Source organism: Neophocaena asiaeorientalis, unplaced genomic scaffold (assembly GCF_003031525.2).
Source record: "Neophocaena asiaeorientalis asiaeorientalis breed wild unplaced genomic scaffold, Neophocaena_asiaeorientalis_V1.1 scaffold177, whole genome shotgun sequence".
Lineage (NCBI taxonomy): Eukaryota > Metazoa > Chordata > Mammalia > Artiodactyla > Phocoenidae > Neophocaena > Neophocaena asiaeorientalis.
Genome location: NW_020172779.1, coordinates 17,300,317 through 17,319,818, shown reverse-complemented (window position 1 = coordinate 17,319,818; position 19,502 = coordinate 17,300,317). Strand labels below are relative to the sequence as shown.

Sequence of the window (19,502 nt, the reverse complement as noted above, 5' to 3'; positions counted from 1 at the left end):
GGTGCGGCGGGGGGGGGGGGGGGGGGGGGCGGGGGATGGAGAGGAGAGTAAACAGTCAATCGTAGGACCCCATTCTGCAGAGGAGGGCCCTCCAGTAGGGATTCTGCACCCAGGGAGATGTGGAGACACTGGGCCAAGGAAGACTTCCTGAGCGAGGTGATGCTTCAAGTCTCACTCCAAAGTTGGACAGACCAGTACTGACCAGCTATATCGAGAGCTGGGGAGAAGAGTAAGGAAATGTGATTCCAGGCAGACAACGGCACAGATATCAAAACACCGCGAAGGGTATTCGAGAGTAAGGCTGCAGCAGAGCAAGGCTGAGAGCGGTACGGCGGGTGGGGGAGCAGCTGGAGGCGCAGGCCGGACCAGGATGGCGCGCTGGGAGCCACGGAAGGACTCACACTAAGACGAGCAAAACAGGCACAGCAGTCGGTGCTGGTCCCTGAAAGATAACCGGGTTCCTGGAACAAGAATCCCATCCAGAATCAGCTTCAACCGGAAAGGATTTTCCATTAGATAAGCGGAGGATGGAATTCAGATTTTAAAATGTTCCACAACCTTCCTCAAAGATGGAAACAGAATCAAGCATAAAGTAGATTTTGTTATTTTAAACATAATGATGGATTTTTTCTTTTCTATTCCTACAATATAAATCAATATAAATAGTACATCACTATAAATAGCAGATATGATTTGCATATAAAATAACTAACTTTATTATTTATACTTATCGCATATAACCTGTAAAGCAGCTTAACTTGGTTTATTAGATTTTTGACTACATTTTAATTTTTTTCATCAAATCATCTGTTTTAAATCCTGGGACCTGTCTCTCTGTACACAGTGACGAGAGTCACTGTCTAATTTTGAGTTAGACTATTACTGTTTACATGAGTGATTTTTTTTCTTCCTTCTTTTGGGTCTCTGTGAACTATTCCTAACCATTCCTAACACTGCCTATTAACGAATCATACTGATCACACCAACAGTGTCATTCTTTCACATTCACTGTCTTGCTCAACACGTCCGGCCGCCAAATCCTGTGCTAAGAGATGGAACAAAAGGATGGAGAGGTTAGGCGCCCCCTTTTTAAGGCTCTCACCATCTGGCTATCAGATCAATAACCAGTGCAAACAGGTCTGTACAGAGTTCCTGCCGGAACACAGGCTGAAAAAGGCACCACCTCTGCCTAGGGGGCTGCAGCAGGGCCAGCGCAAGGGTGAAGAGGGTATTTATTACATTTCAACGTGGGCTCACCGTATTTAAGCTTCTTAGCAGGACTTGCAAGGTCCTTCATTTTGTGCCCCTTGCCCACACAGACAGCATCATCTACAGCTTTCTCTAATTACCTAAATAATCGAAATTTCCTAGATAACTGTGTTTTCTTATAATCCAAGTACCTGCGGAAAGCAACGAGCCAGAGCACGTACCTAGGTTTGTGCCAGGCATGCTTCTAATCCTTGCAGCTCTACTGAGCTAGATTTCACGACTGTGTCCACTGTATGGATGGGGAAACTGCAGTTGAGACTGGAGTTCAGGAAGGTTAAGTGACAAAGCTGGTAAATGACAGAGCTGGGTACGACTGCTTCCAAGAAGACCTGCCCTACATGGTTGCCTTCTACTGGTCCTTACAGCCCTGCTGGCACCCGTCCCACCCCTGCCACCCCGCCTGGCGTCCGTGTCTCTCCCACGCTACATCTGCCGCCGCCCAGGCACGGGCGCCTGACTGGCCCACTTCCCCAACAGACTGTTGTCACCACTGCGTCTCCACTGCCTGCAGCATAGCAGACGCTCAGCCAGCGTGTCTGCATGAATGCTGACACTTATTCAACTTGCAATATCTTGAACAAAGCAAGATTCAGAACCTAACTACAGCCAAAGAATCTCTCCAGGGAGGAACGTGGGGCAGGGTGGGGCAGGGACAGAGGGGTGTCTGCCAACACTCAGTGTTGGGAGGCTTACTTCTAGGAATACAAGGCGACATAAAAATCAGCCCCTGACCTCAAGGAGCCTTTAATCTAACGGAAGAGCGAGTGCTAGCCCAGAGAGCCGACAGTCTAACAGCACGGTTAGGACAAAGACTCTGGATCAGAGTGGATGGTCCAAAACTGGCTCTCCCAGTCACAGGGCCTGGGGTCCTACACGGTGATCTCACCTCTTGAAGCCTAAGCGTCCTCCTCCGCAAAATGGAGACGACACTCGCCTTCCTACCGTTGTGAGGATTCAATGAAATCATTTATAGCAAGGGATTAAGCACAGGCTTGGTCATAATGGCAACTTATAACCAATCTAAGTCATGTGGTATCAATACTAAAATGAAGAAGCATAAACTAAGCACACTATTTCAGAGAGCACGGGGGGATCGTGGTTTCACTGCTGAAGACACGGAAGGGAGGGCGTGGGGCCGAGTCCTGAAGGATGGGCATGGTTTCTAGAGGCAAAGACCCAGGGGCAGCAAGTGCTGGTGTGTCGTCTACCACCTCCCTCCATGCTGAACCACTTGAGCGTAAGGTCCATGTCCTATAGATCTTTGTGTTCCTGGTGCCTCCTTCGCATCTGGGGAAGAACTCGTGCTCAGTAAACGCTGTCAGATGAGAAGATACACGAATCCCAAGGGGGCAGACAAAGGCCAGGGGAAAGATCTGGGAAGGATGCAGGGTGTGCTCAGGGACAGGAGGAGGCTGCTTATCTGCAAGTCCTCCTATTGAAACAGGGAGAAATGAGGCTCAGTCGAGTATTTGCCAAGTAAGGGAAGCCCTAGAAAGCCAAGCGGAAGAACTCCTGTCCAAGAGCATTCCTGGTGGTTCCTGACCTTTCTGGCTCACAACCCCCTTTTTGCAGTCCAATGGAGCTGTGGATTATTTAATAAAATGAAAATAAACATAAAATTGAACAAGTCCCATGAATTAGCTCTGAAGACTATCTGGGGATTTACCCTCCAGGGACCTGTCCAAAATTTCTGATTAAAGAAACCTACGCTTACTATTCAATATGCCAATTCCTAAAAAAAAAAAAAAAAAAAAATTACTTATTAAATAGTGAAAAAATTTCAATATAACATCGCGAATTGAAAAAATATGTGACATACCACATTCCCTTTCTGCACAAGAAGAGAAGCACCAAAAATAAAAAAAAAACAAAAACAAACCCCCCAAAACAAACAAACAAACAAAAAAGAAACAAAAAAAAACCAGATCACTTATTTTGTGTTATGAGAGTGAAAACTATTTTCTTCCTAAGAGTAATTTAATTATCTCAGGTTAATTTTGGTGATTAAGGGGAAAAAAAAAAAGCTCATATATTTCCCCTTCATACAGAACATGCATGTTCAACTTCAACAATTAAACTCTGCGTTCCTGTTATCACCTTCCAGGTTACAACACACTCTCACAACACTGCCTCACTTAATGCTCAGAGCAACTGCGAGAGATGAGCGAGGTCCTCCCTGTGCTGAGTCCAAAGCGGGTCTTGGCCAGCATCACCCAGTGAGGGGCAGGGCTCAGATACACACACTCTTAAGTAAGATTCTCTGGAACGTCGGGGCCTAAGCAGTGTTTCTGATGGTGTAGGCAAAAGCAAGAATATCTAAAAAGTGAGACCTGATTAAGGACACCTTTCCTTCACAGATCCCTATTTTAAAAATTTTATGAAACGATTTTATAAAATACACCTTATCATATTTATCTTATTAAAAGCAATAATTTGTTTTGCAAAACTCAAAGTAGAAAAGGACACATACACAAATCATACTTTCACAAGCTTAAGATGCCTACTGTCAAAAATTTCCAGCATATCCATGTAATATTTTGCCTTTGAATATATATAGAGAGAATATATACAGTCTATTTTTTAAAAATAAAATTGGGGGCTTCCCTGGTGGCGCAGTGGTTGAGAATCTGCCTGCCAATGCAGGGGACACGGGCTCGAGCCTTGGTCTGGGAAGATCCCACATGCTGCAGAGCAACTAGGCCCGTGAGCCACAACTACTGAGCCTGCGTGTCTGGAGCTCGCGCTCCGCAACGAGAGGCCGTGACAGTGAGAGGCCCGCGCACCGCGATGAAGAGTGGCCCCCGCTCGCCGCAACTAGAGAAAGCCCTCGCGCAGAAACAAAGACCCAACACAGTCAAAATTAAATAAATAAAAATAAATAAATAAATAAATAAAATAAAATAAAATTGGGACGACAGTATCGCTAGCAGTAAACTGCTTTTTCACTTGATACTTTTGAAAAATTTTTCATGCTACCGACTAGCCTGTCACGTTTTTACTGAGGAAAGTAATGGAGTTACTTACACAGTGTGACCGGCCGAGCCTCCCACCTCTGCAGCTTACGCAGAGCTCCCTGGGTCTGACTTGCTTACATTCAGGAGGTTAGTTGGCCACAGTCACTAGTGCCGGTGGTGGGAACAGTGTGGGAAATGTTCCACGCGCGACTTCAGAGAAGCACATCAAATGACTGGAACAAAGGCACTCACCTGTGTCTGCTGGACGGACACAACCTTCCTTTCACTTTCCAAGATGGCCAACACTTCCTAACAAAAGAAAAGACCTTTTTACTCAAAGAGAAGGAAACCCCTCAGGAAACAAAAATTAAACATTTTACATAATCTACAATTAAAAAAAAGCTTAGCCAAATGATTAAAGAAAAACTTTATTAAATATTTGTCAGTTTTAAGAAGTGCCCTCAATTACTAACCAAAGAATGTATTACAAACAACTAGTTATGAGGTTTTACATTTGTTTAATAGGGAATAATTGGCCCCAATTAAACTGACTAAACTAAGGCTTTTTAGATTACTAAAACAAATTAAACTTTTTAAAATGAGAATTTAGGTGATCTTAAAACCTTTCTAAAATGGATAATGAAACTTGCTAAGTTGTAACCTCCCTGGTTTTATTAGTTATATTAAGATAAATTAAGTGAGATTAAAATCTTATTTGATTTATTTACCTTTGAAAATGAAGACCGTTTAAGGGTTACACATCCTCAGCCTTGGCGAGTGCGACCTCAATTAGTCAAGTCAGAATGTCTTTAAAAGCTTTGTGCTTATTGCTTCCAGCATGGAGCGAGGTGTTCATTAAGGTACCAAAATTCTCATAAAAAATCCAAAGTTGCACTAGTGAAAAAACGCTCAACAAGATGAAAACTGATCACATCTTTTTCAGAAAATCAGTAGTTATTTTAAAAGCAGTTTTTAAACAAGATTTGGTTTTGCGTAGTTTTTAACGTGCCACTCAAGCAGCTTGATACCATTTGGACTCTTTAAACAGCATTTAAATCTACGGTGAGTATATAATGGTACATTTAATTTTCTACCATGTTTTAAATAAGTTGTACAATGTTTAGTGTGACCCTTTTTTGACAAGCGTTGTTAAATGAATCCTTTCCCTGTTTACAACTATTTATGAAGGCCTTTTTAAATAAGAGAGACATGAAATTGTTAGCTCACACACACAAAATTTCTTTCAAAAGTTTATTTAGTATCAAGCAAGAGGAGACTTTGCTTAACACTACAGAACATTTCAAGACTTGAGTTACAAAAGAATACCACATTATTTGCACTTGTAATTGGCTTCCCTTTTTACGCATGTTGGCAAGAGAAAAAAAAAAAAACTAGCATATGGCTGAAAGATAAAATAACTAAATTTCTATGGAAACCTTTAAAATGAAAGGTGAGGCTTATGTTAAAAGGATGGATTAACATATTTAGTAAACCTATCTTTTTTGTTTAACACTAGTTAATCAAAGTTATTTTTTTTCCTTTTGATGACCTATTTTTTCATATACAGACTGGAAATAACAAAATTTTACATGTCTTTTTTTTTTTTTTTTTCTGCCCAGGTTGATGTTTCAACAAAGTAATTTTAAATTCCATCCATTCAGATGTTAAGCATTTTGATTTATTTAAAAAGGGATTGTTCATAGAAAACAATTACTTTGAACAGTATACAGGACTGGTGGAGACTGGCTATGTCACAACATCAGACAGTACAATCAGTATCTGCTGTATGGCTGGTCTCTGTAGACGCCCTTTGCTGTCCTCGCCGAGGGTGCCTTGTGTCTTGAGTTTGTCCACTCCTCTTGCCCTAAAGTCAGTCAGATCACACAGTTAGACCATTGCCAGGGATCCCACTGTCTTCATTTTTCAGAATCTAACTTAGCCCTGAACCAGCAGTAGATGCCATATTGAAGGTATGTATCCCCCGAGGTCCTAAAAAAACCCAAGGGATTTCGCTTTAAAAAAAAAAAAAATTACGAACACAATGGAAAATGGTCCTCTCACTAGCAAAACCTACCAGCCTGGGAAGACAAATAATTTTTGTATCTTAAATGGCAACCAACTCTGCAGGAACTTCCTTTCGGCCACTCATTTAACAAATGCAAACTCAAGCAGCAAATTGAACTGCCTCTTGCTAAACGTGAAGACATCTATGGATGGGAAAGAGAATGGGAAAAGGGTCACTTGGATTTCTTTTTCAAAAACAAAGAAAACACAGATAAAAATTTGTGAAGGCAAAAGGAGCGCAAAATAGAAACAGGCAGCTTGGGAGGGGGAAATGATGCCTCGTTCTCCACACGTCCTTCAAAGAGTCAAGGAAGGTTGTATTGGGTGGAGAGTTATGCCTCAAAAATACTTCCTGGATATGAAATAATCTCAATGACATAATGTCAAATTGCTTTCATCCTAATACTAAATCCATACCGAACGATGTTATTTGTAACAGAGGGACATTCAATCACCCCCTATCTCTGGGCCGTCAGTGAGCGTGATCTGCGGGTCTCTGACAACAAGCAGTTAACATCCATGCTGCAACACACAGCGATTTAAAAGCCATGCCTCCATGGAGACCAATTTAAAAAAGCTGTGAAGGAAAAAACGCTGAAAATGACCTCTTAGTTGATACAAACATGCAATCAACGTCATTCCCTCAAGCTAACTTGCATCAGTTTAAGTAGACAGCATTCAGCAAGCCAAGGTATTTCTCTTAAGCGTCTGTTACGAATAACAACAACAACAGAAAAACCAAGGTGCGCTCATCAAGGCTTGGGGCAGGTGATACAACAAAATGCACTTCAAAGGGAACACGGGCAAATGGTTTTTCAGTTATGTTCGGAGGAATGTCATAACATCCATTTAGCGGGAATCCTGATTCACTTGCACTGGGCACGAAGCATTCATCAGAGCTTTGCAACTGACTGAAGCTTCACATTCTCTGACCTCTGCCCCGTGGCAAAGGAGCTTCCTGGTATGGTTAAGTTGCTGCCGCCAATTCTTTTAATTAAACCTGTCGTCCTTCTGCATGTTGAGACTCTGGACATGGGTTCCCCGGCATCTCAGCCAGCTCCCACTGAAATGAGTGGGGTTTCGATGTCTCCCTGTAAGCCTGAGAGAGCCGTGCATGTCCTTCCCGGCTCAGTGCTTCCGTAACCTTTACTGAATGATTCTCACCGTAACGTTTTTAGAGGATTTGAGATTGCGAATAAATTAAAATACAAAGATGGGGTGGTGGAATCACTGTAGTAGGGCTGTAGTCTCAATTGCTTCATTTTCTTTACCGTCAAGAAGCAAAGACACTTCAAAGAGATCCATTCTATCAAGTGTCTGCACTTTGGCACACTGTTCAATAGTGAGAAAATCAGCACATGGCAATCATCCCAAACAGAAAATCTAAGTTTAGAATCTGAATTCCTGTAATCTTCTGCAAGTCTTTAGTCCTCTTTAAAAATTAAATTTAAACCTTAAGGAGCTTCTGAAGATAGCTAGATAAGCACAGATGAACCGAGAGGGAGCTGCTGTCTCAGTTTTGGTCTGTATGAGATTTCCCCTGAGTTAAGATCCTCAAGCTGTTTCTATGACCTTTTCTATTTACGGCTCCACTCTGGCCATTTACTCACCGTAGGAATCATAAGTCTCTTCACTGAGTCCGTGTCCATAATCATAGTAATCGGCACCACTGCATCGAACAGAACGAAACAAGCAGAGAAAGACGAAAACACCGTTAGGACAAACGGACTTGCCTGTGAGTTTAAATCATACTCGAGGAAGAATTCTAAAACTTAAAGATAACTAATAAAGGGCAGGGATAAACACTGAAAGGAATTCCCACAGAGAAGACAGAGGCCTGTGGCCTGAGAGGAGACGCATGTGCGGTGGACAATCACAGCCTGTGCACCCGGAACCTGGGCTGGGCTCGTGTGAGGGACGGGAGGAAGGACAGCCACGGCTTCTTTCCAACTGATGCAAAGTTCACGGAAGGCACAAACCTACGGACCAGACAACTCGATGCTGTGTGACCCGTGGGCAGTTCACTTTACAATAAAGTAACAACATTACGGGATGAAACGTTTTACTTGCCCAGCACCATCCCGTTACCATCGGGAGTGGCTGCCCAGCAGGAGGACTGTGTGTGACAGGGGTGGGAAAGGCCCCTGCGGTCCAGTCACCAGCCCTGGCCAAGTCTGTGAGGACAGAGGCCAGGAATCTTTCCAAAGCACAGGCACAGCTGTATTCCAAGGCCGCAACATCCCTGAGACACCGGGAGGGAGGGGGTCTGGCACCACGGCCATTCTGTAGATGATGCAAAACAGGCTACACACACACACACACACGAAGGATGTGAATTAGGCATAACCTTTTACGGGAACGAATCTGTGGAAAATCTGGATGACTCGACCACGGCGGGTATGATCCAGTTTCTAATGCTATTCTGAGTATCGGAGGAGGGCTTTCACGCACTCTCTCCTGCTCTCCCCTTTCCCACTCTTCTTAATTTTGTAGGGAAACAATCATCCTGAATTTGTTATCTTCGATTGTCCTGGAAATAAACATTCTCATTATTCCAACTTGATGCAATCAAGTAAGAAATTCTAATCAAAATGGAAAATGATCCAGCTCAGCTCAGCAACACCCAGGAAGCCACGGAGTGCGTAACAAAATCCATGCTGTGGGTGTCGCCTTGCACCAGCTCCGAGCAGCCGTCACCTCAGCTCCTGAGGTAAGAAAGCAGGGCTGCCGTGCCCATCTTACGGGCAAGGATACTGCAGATCACAACAGCTGGGAGGCCAGCCTAAAATCTCACAGGGAACATACAGGCGACACAACCGGCGAGACCCACACCTGGTCCTCTCCTCCCACCTTTGGTTTCTCAGGTAAATATCACCAGAGGCTAATCATCAACTCCACTGACTACAGCCCAAGGAGGCAGGTCCTATGAGGGAAAGGGCCCGAGGTGGAGAGCTGCGTGCCCCTCTGCCTGAAGCCTGTGGGGATGGCGCCTCCTTCTGCCAGAAATGTTCCCCTTCCCTCTCCTTCCAAGCGCCTCCCACCCACTCTTTAGCCTAACTGCCGCTTCCTCAGAGCACACTGCCACCTCCCAGGGTTGGGTGTGTCCCCATCACAGCCCTTCCTCCGTGTCTCACCCCTCTCCTGGCCCCCACGGGCCCTCGCTCTCCAGGAACTGAGTGCCTGGGTACAGAGGAAGGGGCACCTCCACCCTCTGCTGCGTCCGGACAAGACGGCGATGCCTGAGCATGTTCTGAGAGCCCTGGTGAGGCTGAAGACGGGGTGAGCGGTGGGCGCGGCGTGCCGGGCACAGAGGTGGAAGCGGGCCGCAAGCTGAGCGTCTGTAAGGAGTCGTGTTAAGCAGGGTGAATAAGCATTGATAAAAGGCCTGCGCTGGGATGTTCCTCAGCACAGAACGCTTCCTCCATGTGCAAACACAGGCCAGATTCTTGTTATCCTGGTTTCATCACGTCCTCAGAAGCTAATCAATACACTACGCCAGGCCGGTGACGGTGTGAGCTTTCTGGCCTGGAGTGTGCTGGGGGCTCCCGCTGGCTGCTTTAACTGGAGCCCAGGAACAGAGCAGTCCCTCCCACGGCCGACCTATCAGACCAGGAGGCGATCTGCAATTTTTCCGAGGACAGCTGAGAGCTGGCACTCACTCCTAGAGAACCCCAGGGAAAGGAAGGGAGCCTGAGAGGAGTGGACTTTCCTGAGCTGGACCCCTGCCGTCCTGACAGCTTCTCCACAGGCACGAGCCCACGGGTCTACGTGGAATCTCTGTGCTTCTACAGACGAGGCTCAGTGAGGGTGCCCCCCCTCCCAGAGTCACACAGCTCATGGGGCAGCAGCTGTGCTCAAGGCTCAGGACGCGCCTCTGCCCTGTGCTGAGCACCTACCCACGCTAGAGGCGGACGGCGCTCGCCGTGCCCGGCCCCCTTAATCCGGTGGTTCCTGCTTGACTCCCACCTGCTCTGCCACTCTTCCAGAATGTCCTATTCGCTCCCCTGGGGCTTACGTGATCCCTCTGCATGCTCGGAGACAGAAGTCAGGGTCCACGCGAAACCCAATGCCATACGATCACGGCAAATTCTAACTGCCTACTTCTCTCTCTGGTCTCAAATTCCTCCTCTCCCTTTCTGTAGTCCTAATTTTCCATCCAAGTATTATACACATTTATGGCGAGAAGAAAAGAGGAAAAGGAACAGAGAGACCTTCATATTCAAGAAGACCTGAAAAAGGAACAGAGAGACCTTCATATTCAAGAAGGAAAAAAATCCAGCAAAAACAAGCAACAGCAAAAAAATACGGCATCCCTACCTCTTAAGGTTTAATAGCTTTCAATGTGAGAACCGCTATTAAAGTAGAAGGTTTTTCTCGTCTTGTGGACAGAAATTTAGAAGCGAAACTTTTGATAAAATGTCATTGCCAAATACGGGTCAAGACATCTGAGTCTAAAACCTGGGCCTCCCAGGGCTGGGCAGACTTGGGGCAGCTGCCCACCCTCCCGCTGAGTCTGAGTGCCCCTCCCCCTGCCGAATCCCCCTGCGCTGGACTGCCCAGACTCTGGGCAGAGCAGCCCTAACGTTCTCCGTGGCTCATGTACAGCATCTGGACACAAGCAGTCAACATAAATTCTCATTCTGTTGAAAATAAATTGGCTATTGCTTCTGGAAAACTCAGCACTAAATTAAGTGAACCTCAGTCTTCTTTCCAAAGGTCAGAAGTTACATCATAATGGCTCCTTAGACAAATAAAGCTGCGATGCTCTTTAAAATTTTCTCTTCGTGGCACAGAAACAATGAGAGTGACCTCTTCATAAAACTGAAAAGGATTCTCTTTACTGAGACAGGTCCCCACTGTTTGACTTGGAACCGTCAGTGACAGGTACTGAGACCTATAAACAGGAATCAAACAATTGCCTTCCGACCAAACTAAGTCCTCTTTATTAAATGAAGTGAGCAGGAATGAACATCAGTGTCGACCGGAAATCCATCCATGAAGTGCTCTAACGTGGTTCAGCATAAAAAAATCAGGGGTGAAGAATGTTTCCCAATGAACAGGAGAATAAAAGGTAGCATGATTTGGTCCCGCAATGGTTTGGTGATAAGACAGTCTTAGTTTTGACAAAGTGAAAACTTTAAACTGACATTTGCTAACACTGCACCCAGCTTCTGATTATTTATTTCAAGACTGTCGTCAAACCAAGAAGCTGGGAGCAGCTGAGCCCCAATTCTCGTACCTGTCAGTTCCATCCGAACTGCTTTTGCAGCATTTCATCTCGCGCACCTCAAACGTCTATTAACCAAAGACGTGTCCTATTTCCCAAGGATAAACTAAAAACCCAACATATGGCAAAGGGGAAAAATTCTAAAAATTTCTTCATTTATGTGTGCAACACTTACAATATTATTAATGTGTCAGGCTGACCACGCCGCAACTCCATCACAAGGGGTCAAGGGAAGCCCCCTCCCTCAACAGATCAAGAATGGGCTCCCCTCACTGGCACCAGGGCCACGTCTCCCCAGGCCATCGACAGGCGTTCAAGAGGAGGACAGAGACTCCGGGCTCCCACATCACCCTGTCTCCACGAACGGGATTAACAAGGAACTCCTGACACGAATCTGTCCCATATCCCTTCAACCTCGTCAAGCCTCTCCAGAATTTCTAGTTTAAAGTCGCTGGAACTAATCTCATTAGGCCCCTTCTTGTGTTTGTGCAGCTCAGGGAACTCTAGGCCACTAGTTACCCTTTATCTCCAGTACTTGTAAAGTTCTGCCCACCCCCATCTGTCCTCATCTCCATCCCGACCGTGCCCTCTGGAATTCCTTCATGGCTCGTCGTGGGCAAAACACCTTACATATTCTCAGCCTCCTCTTTGGACATTCTCTTACCTTCTTCCTCAATGGAAACTTGCTTCTCCTCTAATGACAGCTCTTACCTGGCAGCCCCGCCCTCTTCTTTTATGCCCCACAGCCCACATACCACTGGGAGCGCGGGAAGGGTGAGTATTCTCTTTGCGACCACCGCCGCCCTACAGACACACCACTGCCACTTCTAACCACGATGCTCCACGCCGCCGTACAAACACCCAGCTCTGAACCTCCCGACAGTATCGCTGTCCTAAGTCCTGGTGCTTTCCATATGCAGGCAGACAACCCTTCAAACAAGCTGGTCTCTCGAGTCCCTGGACCACTCTTGTCCACTGATCCTGTCTCTAGTCTCCTCTAGCCACCAATTCCCAGGTCACATCCTAGACCTTGTCATACTGATGACTTCAGTCTGCCCCCACCTCGCTCCAATTTCGTATATTCCACTCTGACTACAATTTCCTCTCTCTAGTCTCACTCCCTCCCTCAAAAGGATTATGCTGACCATGCTTTCCAATACACTGCAATCATCCCCACTACTGTTCTTAAAATTTTCATCCCTTGTCAAGGTAACCAATGAACTCCAAGCTGCTAAATTCAATGGTTAATTCTCAGGCCTGTCATGTGACTGGTCCGTAGATGTGATACAGGTGATCACACACAGCAGACGCCACCTGAGGGACTGCATCCTGGGCTGGGGACTACCAAGTGCCAGGGTCCTAGGGAGGCGCGTTCTTGGTCCATCTGGGACCAGGAAGGCAGCGCAGCTGGAGCAGAGGGGATGAGGGGGAGGCAGGGGTGAGTCATGTAGGGTCACGCAGGCCACTGAAAGGCTTTGGTTTCTTTATCCTGAGTAAGATGGGAAGTTACTGGACGTTTCCATGGCTCCAGGGAGAAACGATGTTGCCACTTCCTGAGATGGGGAAGACTGAGGCAGAAAGCGCTCTGGGTGGGAAGCCATCAGGAGTCTGGCCTGGGAGAGGCCAGGTTTGACGGGCCTCCCAGACCTCCCAGAGGAGGCCACCGGGAGGCAGCTGGGAAGAGAAATGGAGAGGTCAGGGGAGAGGTCTGAACCGGACACGTGACTCCGCAGTCATCACCATATAGAAGGTACTCCAAACCACGAGGCAGGATGCGATCCCTTAGGGAACACGTGCAAAGGGACAGAGAGCTCGGATCCCGGATTAAAGGTTCACTTAGTTTTGAATCTGTTCTTCCATTTGGAAGTAGTGTGATCTTGGACAGGCAGCTGAGTCTTTTTGAGTTGCCGCTGCTACAGGCGTCTGAAACGTGAAAGGTGCTCAAGAAGAACAGTGACAGGTACGAGTGAATGAAGCGTGTGCTGCCCAGGAGGTGGGGAGTGCAGCGGCGCCTCCCCTGACAGGGCGACGGGCAGTGAGCTGTGACTCAGTGGGCTCGCACACAGTGCCCCTCGCCGCTGGCCACTTCCTCTGCACAGAATAAACGGCGGTGACTGCTCTTAACCCTGGGGTTGCAATTCAGTTTGCAAAGCCTCATTTCAGATGGAACAATTACTTCGTCAAATAAAGAGATTTTAAACGTTAACGTACGTCTGCCAGAGAATCAGAGACACGCGGTACGGTGGATCTTCCACCTCTAGCGTGAAAAACTTCTCAATCTGACCTCACTATAAAGTGCAGGAACTTACTGGTACTTGCCTGATCAAAGGGGAGAAATCGGCCTTGAGAAGTCATGTGATCCACCCTCCGGGCTTCAGGCCAAACTGTCTCAACCATCTGAGAGAATGATTCCCTCGCGCTTTCAAAGACTTCAGAAATAGAGTCTGAATAACCTGTCACAGTAACACACGTGGACCGGCCTGCCAGAAAGTTCCATGTTTAGCCTTAATCTCTCATGAGACACTCAGAATCCTTTTCTCGTATTCTGTTCTCCTCAGAGCTCGAGAGTACCACCTCCTGTGAGAGACCACTCAGGAAGACATCACACAGCAGTTTGAAGCACGTGCCTCGGCAGCGACTGGCAAACCTAACTTAAAGGACCTACGTCAACTACCAGCATCGGGTGGTGGGCAGAGGCATGCAAGCAAGAGCTAGCTGACATAATACTAATAATAGACACTATCAGATAGTATCTATTAGATATTATCAAAAGCCTAGTAGGAGCCTTCTATTGTGCGAGGTACTCCACACAAATTCTCTCATGTTTAAAACAAACTCGCAATCTGGTATCATCTCTATTTTATAAATTTAGGTTAAAACCAACATTTTCGCACCATTTAAGAGAGAAAACTCTCACTTCTTACACTCTCTTGAGAAGGATGCTCTCGGCAGGGATTTATGAAGTTCGGATATCTCCTCGTTTCAACATCCGTTCAGCAGATATTTCTGGAACACCTACCATGTGCTGGGCACGGGGGCTGCAGCAGTGAACAGGATCCGGTCTTTGTGATAAAACACGTTTGGTCTAGCGTGCAAGTCAGGCAGCCGTAAATAGGCCAGTGGAGTACTGTGACCCCGAGAAGCCCGGAGTTCTGAAGGAACTCAGGGGTGGGGTGCCTGAACCTGCTTTGGGATCTAAACTGCCACCTAAGAGAAGAGCCAGACAATAAGGAAGAGAAAAGCATCCCAAACAGAACAACACTCCGTCTGCCTCGGGGACGGGAAAGCAGCGACTGGCCACAGTGCCGGGGAGTCAGGATGCGAGGCTAGTTTCTCCCACTCCCCCAGGTGACTTTCACCACTGTCTAACTTAACTACCAATCACTACACTCGCCACTGTCTGTCTAACTTAACTACCCATCCCTACACTCGCTGGAATCGCTTTCTTGGTGACGTGCGTGACTCTGGAAACATTCACTCAGCTACGTACGTGCTTCAGGTAAGTGTGAATTTATGCTCTTTGCTGTACGTACATTATATTTCAGACAAAGGAAAACAAATCTAGAAGAAGAAAGCTAACATATATGTTAAAAGGGAAGGATCAATGTGCAGTTGTTGCCTCTTTAGTGAGCACTTTCCCTTTCTTTCTTACCAAAAGACTCCTTGTAAGACTGAGGGTGAAGTGCTAGTGATAACATATCAATCCACAAAACCCCGTTTCTCGCCCATTTCTGCAGATGAGGCCACCAACGAGACAGGAGTGAGCTTCAGGAAGTGAAGCTTCCAGGAAACTCCCTAACAGAAGGCTGACCCGCCCAGGAAGTATGGCTTCCTCTTCCTCTTTCTTCCTGCCTGAACCCCAGCCTCGTGGCTGGGGCCGTGACAGCCACCCTGAGACCGAGGTGAGCCTAAGGACACAAGGCAAGGGTGAGCATAGTGAAAACAGAGGGAGAGGCCTGGGTCCTTAGTAACCACAAAGAGTTCCCCATTAGTCTGCAGCTGCTAACATTCTTGCACGAGAGACAAAAACCTCTAATTCGTTTGAATTTATGGTTAATTCAGAGCTTATCCCAGTCCTAAAAGGTGGTGCAAGAATTCTGAAATGAGGGATGTTGAGTATCTGTATTTTTTTGCTGCAGAGATATCGAGTTGCGCTGACTTGAACAGCACTCTGGAAGCTGCTCTTCTCTAGCTGGAACACTCTGTCGTGCTATTTCTATCAAAAGGTGCTTAGGTGTTGCAGACGGTTCTATACAATTTTTAAAAACTATGAATTTTGATTATATTCCAAGCAAAATGAAAGAGTAAAAGGAAAAGAGTTTTGTCTACACGAGTCTCTTCAGTTCACTCACTCTGTGTCTTTTTCTCCTTCCCGCACACCTGAGGCAGGCACACACGCAAAGAGGCCTCAGTGATGCTCAGGGTGTGTGTTTCACAGCGACACGTACCGAGGCTGTGATGTGATGTGTGTGCAATGCTCAATTTACTCTGTACACTCATCTTCACTTTCCAGCAGTTTCTTGTCTTATTATAATAATTTTGGAAGACGATATAGAATTAATAGTTAAGAAGCAGGCTCTGGAGTCAGGCAGACACATCGTCAGACTCTAGGCTCCAGCATGGACCTCTGTGTGTTAAGCTTGGGCAGCGTGAACTCAGTTTTCTCATCGGTAAAACAGGTTTAAAAATAAATCTTTCATGAGATTGTTGTGAGGTTTAAATAAGATAACGTGTTACATACGTATATTAAGCTCTTATTCACGGACAGCCGTTACCAATATTATTGAAGTAGAGGTTCTTTCTAAATGAGTAATATTTGTCCCACAGTCTTATTTGGATGTTATACAATCTATTTCTGCTTATTTGCTAGAGTGAGGAATGCACCTTCAGGGATACAAGTCTAACAAAAATACCAACAGGAACTAATAATTTCCTTCTATTTGCACAGTTCTCTGCAATTTCATAATTTTAACTTTCAGGAAAGTAAGTGCTATTTCGTCCACTCACTTTATTAATTAAACACAAGGATCCACTGGGTTCACTGGTGGCTGGCTCCAGGTCACACGCTAAATGACCGAGCTGCGATTCAAGGTTAGACCTGTCTTTGAGTCAAGCTTCAGTATCTCTACTATAGCTGTTACTTTCAACAATGATTTAATTTCTCTGAAACACCAACATTTAGAACTAAAATTTCTTATGAAAAAACCAGAAAGGAACAGACTTATTTTTTATAACACTTTTCTGGCAAAAAGATAATTTAAAAATTTCCCAGTAACATATATCATCACTAGACATCCCAAGAAATTTTATTGAGAATTCTTTGCATGGAGTATCAAAACTGCAAATTGGAACGTGACAGAACGTGACTGCCACCACAGACTGCCGGGCAAGTCTTGAGAGTGCGAAGGGGGTCAGGGATGAGTCACCATTCAGAAGGAGGCTGGGAAGGCTGCTGAGATTTAATCTCTACCCAATGAAATATGTACCTACAAGTTTAAAAAACATAAAAAGATTTTTGGACAGAGAACAAAATGGACATTGGGTTCACTGGCCTATTTATTGGTACTTCTCTCTGTCCGTACCCAAGTCCAACTACACGGGGTGCCAAGGCATGTCAGCTTTCAATACTGGATTCTTAGTCCAACGACACTGAGTGCCAAGGCGTGTCAGCTTTCAATACTGGATTCTTTGGCTCTTTGAAGAGCATTTGAAAACAGCCCATCAACACTTCATGAGCAGTTTACAGTATTTCATGGGATCATTTGTTAATGAGATTTATTTGTGGCATCTTGAATTTGTTTTTTCAGTCAACTTCTCCACCTGCTATATTGAGGTATCCTTTCTGGGAGATTTCCGATCGATCGGTTAGCTAGATTTTGAATAGTTAGATTTCAAAGCCATTGTCTATTACTCTTTAAGGATATTTGACTGTGATCTACACTATTTATGTACGTGAAATACATATATGAGTGTGGAAGGAACCCATGTGACTTTGTAGGGGACGGTCAGCACCCTTGTCTCAGTGCTTCTGGAGACCGCGGTGGCACAGTAACTTGCATCAGTTTGCATATCAAATGATTCAGTCTCACTCTTCAAATAAGCAGAAATAAAACGATTTAAACTATACTACCTATAGCAACTGTATATAAATTCCAATTCAACACTAGGAAATTCAGATAGGAACACCTACTTTGTCTTAAAATTACTGATGTGAAGTAAAATTCTACCTCCCCATATTTATTCAACAAATATTTATTAAGCTTTTTCTATGTTTCAAGCCCTGGGATAGGAACCGAGGGTTATGACAGTAAAGAAATTTAAAGAAGACAGACATTGATCAGAGAATTACTTCAATATAAAATCGCAGTTATGAAGGGTATTATGGTATTATGACAGCATAGAATCATAACACATTTGGGGGAAAAAATCATTCTGGCTACAGTATGAAGAAATGACAGGAAATGGCTCCAAGTGGAGACGGGGCAGACTGCAAGCAGACTACTGGCGCTCCACGAGTTAAGGGGGCGTTGGGTGGGGCCCCATGGTGGTGGAGGGTACGGAGAGCACCCTGGTCTGTAAGGACAAACTGGCTTAGGAAACTCTTGAGCCTGGTATCAGGCTCACCCTCCTCAGGCAACCCAGACTGAGGCTATGGCCTGCGCGAGGGACTAGCTAGTACCAGCACATACCAAGTCAGTTCCCTTCATAGGACCGTTCGACGTTGTTTGTTCCCTTCTCCTCCTGTTTCGCCTACTAAAACGTTCATGTACTATTAGCGACAGTTACGGGGGTAACTACGAAACGATAACTCACTCACATGGAAGGCCTTGTAGGAAGTATGTTTTAAAAGTTTTCTTATGGTTTCATCTATGTTACCGCAGCGACCACGACTTTATTCATTTTTATTGCTGAGTGGCATTCCCTCACATGAATACATCACAGCTCATTCCCCTGTGGAAGGGCATCTGGGCTGTTTCCAGCTTTGGGCGGTTACACATAAAGCTACGCTGAACACTGTTACAGAAAGCTTTTCCTGGATTCACAGTCTCACTTCTCCAGGATAAAATTATTAGGAGTGGAATTACTGGTTTACAGGGTAGATATACGTTTAACTTTTTTAGAGAAACTACCAAATTTTCCACAGTTGCGGCATTTCACGCACGGATGAGCGTTCTAGTTGCCCTGTAACTATGCCAACGTTTGGTGCTGTCGACAATTTCGTTTCAGCCATTCTAGTGGGAGGGCAGCGTGTCCGGATGAGGTTTCAACTTGCATTTGCGCTTCCTTGGTGACCAGTAATTTTGAGCACTTCTGCATATTCTTCTTGGCCATTTGAATATATACACTTTTATGCGTTTCTTATTGAGCTGTACAGTTTCTTTATATAGTTTACATAAAAATCATTTGTCAGATATGTGTGTGTTGCAAATATGTTTTCCCTGGTTGTGGCTTATCTATATTTTTTCATGATGTCCTCTGATTACACGATGTTTTAACTTTTTTTTTTTTGAGATGTTTTAACTTTTGATGAAGTTAAATTTGTAAATTTTTTTCTTCTGTGATTTGTGTCTTTTTTGATATGCTCTTCTTGGAGCTTTATAAATTTAACTTTTAACCTGAAGTCATGAACCACCTAAATCGTGTGAGGGTGGTGCGTGTATTTGGCGGGGGGCAATCAAAGCTAACCTCACCTACACATACAGCTAATTGTTACAGCATTACTTATTGAAGAGACAATTCTTCACCCACTGAATTGCTCTGGAGCCCTTGAAAGCAATTAAGTGTGAGTCCATTTGTGGATATTCACTGACCTGTGATCTATCCTTTCATAGTACCACAGCGTGTTGATTCCTGTGGTTTTATAAATCTGGAAGTCAGTATAGTATTCCAAATTTGTTCTTCGTCATCAAGGTTGTTTTGGCTATTCCAGGTCCTCTGAAGTTCCACATATTTTAGAACCATCTTGTCATTTTGCACCAAAGGAAAAA

General features: G+C 45.1%; 1 protein-coding gene across 3 annotated transcripts in view; it reads right to left on the bottom strand.

Annotated features, from left to right (window-relative positions):
• Positions 1–5,460: 5,460 nt before the first annotated feature.
• KHDRBS3 (KH RNA binding domain containing, signal transduction associated 3) overlaps positions 5,461–19,502 on the bottom strand; it is a 155,425-nt gene continuing 141,383 nt past the window's right edge. For 2 of the 3 annotated variants that reach the window (XM_024741263.1, XM_024741262.1), the window contains 2 exons: positions 7,898–7,956; positions 5,818–6,087 (listed from right to left, as the gene is read on the bottom strand). In XM_024741263.1, coding sequence (XP_024597031.1) covers positions 5,996–6,087; positions 7,898–7,956 — 151 coding nt within the window. In that variant the 3' untranslated portion in view covers positions 5,818–5,995. Of the gene's footprint in view, positions 6,088–7,897; positions 7,957–19,502 lie in introns of all 3 variants that reach the window. The other variant, XM_024741261.1, reaches the window with a different exon arrangement.